We start from the raw sequence: 10,947 nt of genomic DNA, 5'->3' as shown, positions 1-10,947 counted from the left end.
AGTTTTCTGAGTACGATTCATGTGCAATATAATCTTTGCAAACAACTTGTCCTTGGCGGGAAGATTTTTTTAAAAAAGAGCCTTTTTTTCATCTACCCTTTCCCTGAGAAACTCGAAATATCCATAAACTGAGACTCTGGGACCCAAGATGAGAAGCGTCTCAAAGTTCAGTCTGAGAGCCTGCAGGGAACCGTCCATCTGGATTGGGTTACCACTTCCGGCTTACAAAAGCTGTAGATGGTCAAAAACCATACGGCGCCCAGCACGAGCAGGATCACAGGTGGGATTCCATCGTGCCCTGGGAGTTGGGCTTTTCTTATTTTGTCTGCCAAGAACCATGAATTTTCTTCGATTTCTCCATTTATTCATCACTACTGAAACCATCCTAATAAAGTGATTCGGGGAGATGGTTGGCCAAAGACTTGGGAATTTCAGAAAAATCAGAAAATGCTGAAAGTTCAAAAGGATCATAGAGATCATCTCATCCAGGATGAAAAATAGACTTCACCTCACTGTCCAACTGCCGTCAGTTAGAAGTGGGTGCCTGGCGGCCTGAGGGAGGAGAACACAAAGGCTGTAACAAGGTGGGAGAATGTATGTCCTAAGCGATTAGCACTGACCACAAAACAGGTCACGGAAGAGGCCAGAGCCCTAGTGCCGCCACAATCTGCTCCGATCGCCTATTGTTATTCACGTGCAAACCCTAGAAGGTGGAACGAAGTGACCAGGCTGAGATGTCACAGCGCTGTGGCGGCATTGGACCCCCCACCCCGTGAATCTCGCCCCCCTGCTACCTTCAGCTTATTAACAGTAACCACTAGCCCTTGATAGTCAAAGGTCACCCAGCTCCCTTTCAAGAAATCAGCACCAAAGACACAAGTATTTGTACTTCTCAACTTCTTACTCCCACGAAGCAGACGAGGACTTAGATCTGACCACGGCCTCCGATTTAACGAAGCCCTGGTCCGGTGCCTCACAGCTGTGAGAACTGCAGAAGGTAACGCCACCACTGCCTCCCCCAATGTGTGTTTTTTATTTAGAAAATGGGTCTCAATTTTGTTCACTCCTTCCCAAATCCTAAATCGTAACAAAGCTATTAAATTCTCTTATGGCAAAGTTCTTCTTAGAGCATTATTAGAGTGACGGCATGAGTCTTCTGTATCGTTCCTTGGGAATGGGTCACTCATGGGATTTCTTTGTGAGGCACAAAATATCCACACTTAGGCACACCCCCCCAAACCAAGCACCAAGGAAAATACTGCAAATAACCACGGAAACCTACCTGGGGTGGATGAATTGGGGGTACAGTTTATGACAACTACGAATCAGTTTCAAGAAGAGGGTATGTCACAGGTCACTTTCTGCCTTCTAATCACCCCCAAGTTCTACTGCTAATCAGCTGAGCTCATTCTCCCACGAAGCATCGTGATTGTCGAACTTGCACAGAGCAACGACCGACCGCTCAGATCCGAGTTGCTCCGAGAGACGCCAGGCCCTCATTCATGCACATTGGTCCTATTTTTCTACGTTGCCTTATACTCGAGACGGCTTCTTTCCCATGCCTTAGTCCCTCTCCCTCCCTCCCATTCTGCTACTATGGGATCCTCGGAGCAAGGGAAAGGTCTCCACGTTCCACCTTCCCTAACTGCTCTGATTCCCCTCCAAAGCTGCTCACCTGGAAATGCCTAGACGCACAGCGCAGAAGGCTCTGAGAAGGTCAGCAATTCTGGTCTGTGTAAGGTTTACTGCCTACAAATGCCTTTTGGGATTCTTAGAGCTACCCTTTATGGCAGACATCCTCCCGTTGTTTTGACTGCGTAAGCAGCTACGGTTCAGAAAACCTGTCATCACTGACTGCGGTTACATAGCAGATTAGGGACAGATCGGACCGTATTTCAAACCTACACCCTCAGGTTCCAAATTTATTTCACTACATCATGTTGTGCTACAACTGGAGGTCCTTAAACCTATAATATTTAACCATGAAATGAAAAATCTGCCAGTCTATCCCAAATTGTAGGCTGTAAGAACAATTCCTGTGCTTCACATGGTCCATGTAAGTCATTGCTGTCAAGATGTATTAATGCCACTAATTATTCTTAGAAAGAAGCAATACTACCAGGTGCCTGGGTGGCTCAGTGGGTTAAGGCCTCTGCCTTCAGCTCAGGTCATGATCTCAGGGTCCTGGGATTGAGCCCCGCATCGGGCTCTCTGCTCAGTGGGGAGTCTGCTTCCCTTCCTCTCTCTGCCTGTATCTCTGCCTACTTGTGATCTCTGTCAAATAAATAAATAAAATCTTAAAAAAAAACAAAACAAGCAATACTATCATGACAGCAGAACTATTTACATTACTGACCTTTGCAATCAAGGCACAATCCCATCTAGGCAGAGATTTTGGATTTTAAGATACACTATGTTAACATTTAGTGTCTTTGTAATCGGAATGCACATAGTGATAATAAGGCATGTGTAACAGTATTTTTTTTAGCAGTATGAAATTAAAGAGTGTCTTACAATGGATGGCATCTCAGATTCAATTAAAGAGAGTAATGCTTGTGTTTACTTCATAGATCTCCAGTTAAAAAACAATCTTACTGAGACAAATGAAGAAAATAAAGATCATGGATCACAGTATTCATCACCCGTTTCTGGACAATCTCTAACAAGTGGCCAGTCTAGCCATTTTCAAAAGAAAGAGAAACTGCCTTGTGTAGGAAATGCATTTGACCAACAAGGGGAGGCCAGCAGGACGGTCCAGGAAGCACTGTCCGTGAAGCGGACCTTATATACCTAAGAAGACAAACATAGTAGTTTCTTTCTTTCAAGTATCTCCCCTGGTATCACCCACATCAAGAACTATTGCTTGTTCAGTAATACTCAGATTTCTCATCCAAGATTTGAATTCTACTTGCTCTGGTTCTGGAGTTGAAAAACGAGGCTCAGAAGATTAAATATTAACTTGGTTCTTGTTTTAAAAAAAAAAAAAAAACAAAAAAAAAAAAAACGAGAAAATACCCAAGTACTGGACATGAGAATGCAGAAAAGCATTTACTCCCAGGCACTATTAATGCCAGGAATCATTTGCTAATGGTTTCCGTAGTGGAAGAAGGGCAAAGGGTGACACTGCTCTTATCCCAGAGACCCCATTTATTTATTTGTTTTCGTCTCAGTGTAGTTCTCTTATCTGTAGCAAACCTTCTCCTTACAGCTCTCACAATTAATATTATCTATCTCTATGGTCCTTTAAACTCTCAATTCTCCCCTCTGTCATTTCCAGTAAAATCTCAAAACCAACCTCTCCGTTGTCTACCACCCTTCTCAGCACAGATGCTGCCCAACCCGACAGACCTCTCCGCTAACCAAAAATCTTGTTCAGGAGAACCCGACTTTTCCAAAATTAAAATGTGTGACAGCATTAGGGTAAATGCTGGCATTAATTTACTATTAAGTCAAACTTAAAAATAGTTAATTCCTTTAGGAAAAAAAAGATTCATATGAGATACTTGAAAAAAACTGCTGACTTTATTCAAATCACTATCAATGAGATAAGGCAAGGATAGGTTCACCTCGCAAACAATTCTCACCTTACAAAAAGTTTCACTTGTAAATCCTTTCCTGGGAAACCATATATTCAATGTGGCCAGTGGCTCACACATTTCACACACAATTCACACATTCAGTGTGAACCAGGGGGTTCACAAACCTCTCCCCACACTGCCCTGAGGGAAATGTACCACCAAGTCTGCTTACACCCTCGGGGAGTTCAGACCCCGGTTTAGGAACAGGTGCAGACCTGTACAGAGCCTAGATGTGATTTACCGAATCAAAGAAGAACATGGCGTTCTGAAGGGAAGGTTGGTCTAACACATTCAAGCCTGGCTCCTTGGAAATCAAAGAATCCTCGTATTTTCAGGTAGTGCCAATCAAATGGAGTTAGAGAATTTTAACAGGATACTTCTTCTGGTTTGGGTAGAGATATTTAAACAGGTATTTTTTCCCCCTAAATTGAGATGGCACTTTGGGGTGGGGAAAGATGCGATGAGACAATGGAAGCAGATTTTGGTTTTTAAAACCATGAACTAGGCTAAACGAAAGCTTAGAGCCATGAAATTAGCATAGAGATCACAGGTTCTATTGGAAACTTCCCAACGGGAACAAAAGATCTCTCCAACTCAGGTGTACAAGATGAATGCTCTTTCTTCAAATTGACTTGGTAAGCTGAAAAGTTGGTTGACAGACTAGATATGTTGCATGGCGGCTAATTCAGTCACGAAGATATATCATGCTCTTCCAAGGACTCTGAAAAGTTCAGCCTGACATTGATCCAGAAGCAAGGAAGCAAGCTCTGGGTGATTTAAGGGATGAGTGGATCTGAAAGGCATGCCTAATGGTTTCAAAGCAGCGAAAGCACCAGATGAAGAGCTGCCTTTTTCTAAGCAGCAGACCGTGTTTGAATTAGTGACTGCTTCCGCACAACGTTATTTATGAAGAGGCAGGTGCACCGGGATAAGGTGGTTTCAGGTGACAATCAAATTGGAAAAGAGGCTGCGGAAAAGAGGGTGTGGGACTAAGCCAGAAGCTATCCTTCGACATCTGCTGTAGGTGCTTTGTAAATCTCTACCAGAACGTCAAGTCAGCATTTCCTTTACACTTAAGAGAATGAGCTAGAAAAAGTAGGACTGGAAAAAAACAAAACAAAACAAAAAAACAAAAACAAAAAGAAACACGGGACAGGGAGCTTTCGATCCGTATCTCATCACAGAATACTTTGGTGAAATATTTAACGAATCCAATGCCTTTATATTGATCACTACCTTTCTGTTTCTGTTCAAGCACTGGGCATGTGGCCCAATTTAAAAAAACAAACCCACTGAAGTAGAGGAAGGCCTCCCTATCACAGCTGAACTTTGAAACTATATTTGTTTAGTGAGGAGAGGCTTAATTTAATATCCTGGAATTACTGGTTTCCCAATTCCCATCTCGATTCCAAAGGGACTTTGCACTTTGCTGGGGGTGCACCTTCTTCCTGTTCTCTTTGAGGTTCCAGAAAGCTGAATGAGAAAGAGTTCACACGTTTCAGCTTTACTCTCCCTGGTTTTCTCAAGTACGTAGCCTGCTGTTGGCACCACTGGATCTTAGAACACGAGGACGGACTGTGTGTAGAGAACTATGGACTGACTCAAGGTGAAAGTAGGAGTCACGTTTCTGACAATACCTAAAACATGGCTTCTTTGGAGCTTGAAAAGGTCTAGAAGATTATCTTCTCATGTCTTTCCCGAGCCAGGGAAAGTCCTAAAGGCAGAGATTTGTAGCAACAGCTCTGGAAACTGCAGAAATGCTACACTTCTGGTGTCCTCCTTGAGAAGAGAGGTATAGTTCCTGAGAGCACAAACAATGCAGAGTAGACAACTCTGAAACAGCTCACTTCTTTGGCACGTGAAGAAAAAGTAACTCACTCCCACATGGGTACATTCTTTGGAACTGAGCCCCAAATGCTTTGTAAGTTTCATAATCAAGGAGGGAAAAATGAATATTTCTTATTAAAGGAGGTCTTACTTCTCTCCATAATGATGAACTTGGTGGTATTACTTACCAATGTTACAGGATTTCATTAAAAAAAAAAAAAAAAAGAATTTGCATTTTGCTTGATTTACCCTGGATGCTACTTAAGAAAACCCTTACTAAATCTTCACTAATTTACTAATTGTGACTCAAATAATTACTATCTTTGGTTTCCCTGGAAGAAAATTAAAGCTAAAAAATTTGTCATCTTTTGTCTTGGAGATATCTTGTTAGCAGTTTATTTATTAAAACACAAAACAAAATTTCACTACATGACAACTCTACATGGGCCTGGAGAGTCATTTGAACTTTCCTACAAGATTAATCTTTACTGTGTGGGAACAGGACACGTGCATATTCTTTATGCCTTGTTTTCCAACTACAGCTTCCATGTAGTTCCTGAGCTGAGCAGCAGATGGCTCCACCTTCCTGGTCTGTGAAAACACTGGCGCTTTCCAGCTGAAAACAGTGGGTGCTGGTTTGGAAAAGTGAAAGGACAACTGGAGTTCTGGGCGGAAAAAACCTCAGAAATTGGTGTTTGTGATCCTGGCATATTACTGAGCTTTGGAGAGTGGCACTGTTCATGCTGTACAGCTGAAAACAAACACTGGCTGAAAAAGTCCATCGGTCTTATGTTGTAGGACTTAGGTGCCCAAATACAATGAGAATTAATTACTTCTTTTTCCCAGGGGACAAAAGTGATCTTCTGGCTAATCAAAATCATCCTGATCTAATTACGTGCTGTCAAAGCGAACCTTCTGGGATATTGGAAATGGTCCCCTTCTACACTGTCCAGGACAGTCGCCATCAGCTGCCCAGTAGCTATTAAGCGCTTAAAATATGGGAGGCACAACTAAGAAACTCAATTCTTAATTTTGTTTAATTTAGTCAAACTTAAGTTTACAGGTCTCCACGTGGCTAGGGGCGACCACACGGACGACACAGATAGAAGGTGTAGAATCATCTGTACGATAGCTCTCAGGCCAAATTACAGATCATATCATTTCGAAAAGGGTTTATGTTTCTAAACCCAATTCATTTCAGCAGAAAAATGACCTGATACTTAGTGAGGACATGTAGTAAACAAGCAGAATTTTCTATTTACATTTATTATGGAACATGGTTCCTGGGATAATTTTATTTTTGGCTGCATGTTCTTGAAAAACTAAGCTTATCCCTCCCTCTCTGTCCTTCGCTTTTCGATAAATAGAACAATCCTGGTGGTCTGCAAAGGGTTTTCCTTCCCTACATGGCTATTTTGTATTTTCCCTGCGTGAAACTGATTTTCGTACCAGGGCTTCCTAATAAAACCTGAATCAAATGAATGACTTCTAGATAAAGACATACCTTGAAATGGGATAGTAAATATATAAACCTCAGAAAAAATGATAGGTCAAAGACTGATTAAAAATTTCATAAATGGTGGGACACCCGAGTGGCTCAGTCAGTTAAGCATCTGACTCTTGGTTTCCGCTCAGGTCAGGAGATCGAGCCCCATGTCAGACTCCATGCTCAGTGGGGAGTCTGCTTGAGACTCTCTCCCTCTGCCCCTTGTGCTTGGGCTCTTGCTCTCAAACAAATAAATAAAATCTTTTTTAAAATTTCATAAATAGTAGCACTGACTTAAGTCAAAAAAATTTCCAACTCAACCTTCTTGATAGTAATTTTTGGCACACTTACAGAAGAAAAATAAAAGCAAACAGGAGGTCAAGAAAATATTGAATCTCTACATAGTTTTTATCAATACAGAGAAACTTTACTCTCTTCTCTTCATTTCCCTACACCCAGAAAGTAGCTGCACATACTTCATCCTTCATCTTCCATCCCATTTAGGGCACAAATGCACAAAGTGATAGTACACCAAAATAAAGCAGTTGTCACAGAACAAAAAGAGATTCATAAATCACCTAGTTCAACACCCCATCGACTTCACAGACATTGCAGATAGAGGGAGAGAACAAATGACTTGTTAGGGCTCCAAACCCATCTCCCTAATCCCAGGGCAGAAATCTGTCCATAGCACGAGGCTATAATATCTGTTATTTTAAGATAATCGGGGTTGGTATAGATCTATTTTTTTCAGTAGGTTTAATGGGAGAACCAAAATAGGACAACTGTAGTTCTAGAAAAGTGAAGGGGGTGGGGAGGTAACGCCTAAATTGAACCACTAACAACAAAAATGCCATACATCTTAAGCTGTATTTTCAACAGCGTAATTTGTCTCTTTCAGGCTTCACGATATGTTATAATGTCTTTTCCACTTATTATTTGTAGATCAGAATCAAGATTCTCAATCCCTGCTTCGGGAATTCCAAGTTCTTTTCTAGGTAAAGGAGAATACCTTCTTTTCCCCATCTCTTGTCTCACAGGGAGAGTTGCTAGAGCCATCCAAACTGCTTCTCCAAAGTCCACTTCTTCCAAGTAGCCTTTGGAGATTGATAATGTTGGTTCCCTCACTTCCTGTGCCATTATTAGGTATCTTACACCTCGTCTAGATTCTCACCCAGCTTCTCCCCTTCATTTCTTTTTCCTAGATAGGAATTATTCAGTTGTCATTTTTTTGAAAAGGTCTATTGTACTTTATTAGCTGGTGGTTAATTTTAGATTATCAGAATGTAATGTTACCAATAATTCAAGAAATGTGTATTATGATAAATAATACATTTTTAGAAACATTAAGTAATATGTACCTAAGAATAGATTAGATTAGATGCTAAGCTGGGGTAAAAAAGACAATAATTGTAGATGCTTTCTGGTGATTTTGTATTCCAAAAGACAGTGTTATCTCAGGTATCAGGTGTGGTAGGGTCAGAGAAAATGAGCCATGGGAGAAATAAATTCTAAGAATTTAACATAGCACCCCATTAGAGAGCTGGAAAGTACAAGGCCAGTATGCTTAGGAGCCAGAAATGTTGCCACCTCCAGCAAAACAAAGGACTGACCGACATGTAGTGGAATGATGCCAACAAGAAATTTGCTAATCAGGAGCTGATCTTTTCATCTTGGCCAGAAAATCTGCTTGAAAGGAACAATAAAGCAATGCTTGCGAACCCTGATTTCTGTCAAAAGTGGCCCAACACTGTCCCCCCCCCAAATTAAAATAAGCACTAATGACAGGCTCTAACAAGATGCCATTCTTTTATTCTGTTAGGAAAATCGCAACCACCAAAAATTTTTATTTGTATGGCTTTTTGAAAATCAATTCTGTATTTCCCCCAAACCTCATCTGATCAGTTATAGTCCTCCCTAATCTGCAATGAAGCATCACTGTGGTGAACTGTAGCCTCCGTGTGTGTTAGCACAGGTTTTACCACAGTCGTGCAACTATGTTTCAAATTGAGACGCGGCTATCACATGCCAAGCTCGGCTGCTGTTCTCAGGAGGAAAGAGTCATTATTCACCCCATCTGAGTCTGACTGGACCAGACATTATTCAAGAGCGCAACACCCTGCTCCCTAGGCTCTTCCGCTTTATGCACCCAGTTCAGAGACCCTCCCTCGGCCTCTGGAGCTCATCCAGGGCTAAATATAGATCCCGGCGCACCAGCGGTTCCGACCGCTGTCACACGGTGCTGCTGACCGCGGGCTCCTTGGGGACACACTACACCCAAACACACATACACAAATGTGTGCATGTTCACCTACACACACCGGGTTCATCAGCGAAGTGGGCACCTCCACATCCGGAGGAGAAAGTCGCTGCCTGGAGATCTCGTCGGCTCTTCGCACCACCTGGACCACCCTGTACGCGGTCAGAGGCCGGACTCCCTCGCTTTAGCCGGAGCTGCGTCGGTTCGATCCCGGTCAGGTGCAAAACAGCAGCGCTCGGGCAGTGCTCACGGGAAGCGGACGTCCACACGCGCGCACAGGCGTGGACACAGCAGCCCCCGACCCGCGCACAGGCGTGCACACAGCAGCCCCCGCCCCGCGCCCTCCTCCCTCGCTCCCGGCCGGCGCTGCAGTGGCGGCCCTACACAGCCGGGCCCCCGCGCCGGCGGCCGCGGGGCTCCCAGGCCCTCGGGCTCACGTCACCGCAGCCCAGCCAGGTGTCTCCAGAGGCTCACCTGAGCTCGGGCAACAGCCAGGACACCGGTGAGCCCCAAATTCGCCAGGTGAACGGGGGACTGGACACCACCTGGTCGCGACAAGCGCACGACTCCTGCTTCCCGTCCTTTCCCAAGAATCGGGTGTCACAGGGCGCCCTGCCGACCGCGCGCAGCGCCCCCGCCCCCACACGCGGAAACGAGCCGAGCAGCAGGAGGGAACGGCCGGCAGCGCCGCGGACCGGAGACAGGAACGGACGCGCGCGGCCAGAACTCGGGCCGACCCTCGACCTACCACGACCTCCAACCCGCAGCCTGGGGGCGCGATCGCGGCGAGAGAAGCAGAGCCAAGCCCGAGCCCGTCCCTGCCGGCGGCCCGGCCCCGCACCTGTTGGCCCCGGTCGGCTCCCGGGCAGCCTCCGGCGCCCTCGGCGGCCGCGCAGGGGAGCCCCCGCGTCCAGCTCGGCCAGGCGCTTTGAGCGGGGAGCACCTGCTGGTCGCGACGCTCCCGCCTCTCCAGGCGCCGCCGGCAGCCGGGGCGCGGTCCCCCAGCGCAGAGCGCAGCGCCGCCGCACACTCCCGGGCCGGGCTCGGGGCCCCGCGGGGAGACGCCTGGCCGGGAGCAACCCACCTGCGGACGGACCCCGGGTCTTCGGCTTCCCGGCTCTTTGCCGCGCGCCACCAGCGCGACCCGAGAACAGGCGGCCGCAGCGCGCGAAGACGGAGAGAAAAACCCGCCCGACCCGCCGGGCGCCTTGTTTATACTGAAACCTTGGCCTCAGCAGCCGTGCACACCCCCTCGCCCCGAGGCCCCGCCTCCCGCCGCGGCCCGGCCCCGCGCCGCCCCGGACCAATCGCGGCGCGGTTTACCGCCCCTCCCCGCCCCGCCTCCCGCCGCCGGCCCCGCCCCACCCCGCCCCGGACCAATCGCGGCGCGGCTCGCCGCCCACGCCGCCACCGCCTCGGGAGCCCGGGACCCGCCCACGCGCCGCGGGGCGCCCGGGACTCCCGCCCACCGCGGCCGCCGGGTGCCCGCCCCCGCTGCGTAGACGAGCCGGGCCGAGCGCGGCCGTGTTTACCCGCGTGGGTTCGGCCGCTCGGGTGGCGCGCGTCCCTTTCTGAGTCCGCCCGCCCGGGGCTGTTTGTGAGGTCATGCGTGTGTGTGTTCCTTTGCCCGCGTGCTCCCTGGAGACACCGGCCCGACTCGTTACACTGTATCCGCTCACGCAGTCGGGAGCCCAGGTCGCCGCCCGCGCACCTGCGCAGGACGCCAGGACTGTCCGCAGCACGTCTGCCGGGCGGGTCTTTCCGCAGGGCCCGAGTGCGAGCCGTGGAGCAAAGCG

At 47.1% G+C, this 10,947-nt stretch overlaps 1 protein-coding gene across 1 annotated transcript; it reads left to right on the top strand.

Moving 5' to 3' along the window:
• Nucleotides 1-9,194: 9,194 nt before the first annotated feature.
• Nucleotides 9,195-10,372, top strand: LOC111149184 (basic salivary proline-rich protein 2-like). The gene is made up of 2 exons (XM_022506129.1): nt 9,195-9,305; nt 9,464-10,372. Exons 1-2 carry the CDS (start codon nt 9,195-9,197, stop codon nt 10,370-10,372), a joined length of 1,020 nt encoding a protein of 339 aa, XP_022361837.1.
• Nucleotides 10,373-10,947: the final 575 nt, after the last annotated feature.

This window comes from Enhydra lutris, unplaced genomic scaffold, assembly GCF_002288905.1.
Source record: "Enhydra lutris kenyoni isolate GAN:26980312 unplaced genomic scaffold, ASM228890v2 scaffoldscaffold21, whole genome shotgun sequence".
In the NCBI taxonomy this organism is placed as follows: Eukaryota; Metazoa; Chordata; class Mammalia; order Carnivora; family Mustelidae; genus Enhydra; species Enhydra lutris.
The sequence above is the reverse complement of the archived record's forward strand: the minus strand, read 5'-3'. Positions and strand labels throughout refer to the sequence as shown.

Excerpts from the sequence above, each read along its gene's own strand:
- LOC111149184 (XM_022506129.1), top strand. The coding sequence starts at position 9,195 with ATGTTCACCTACACACACCGGGTTCATCAGCGAAGTGGGCACCTCCAC. Across the intron at positions 9,306-9,463 it reads CGCACCACCTGGACCACCCT|GCGTGCACACAGCAGCCCCC; the intron begins GTACGCGGTCAG and ends ACCCGCGCACAG.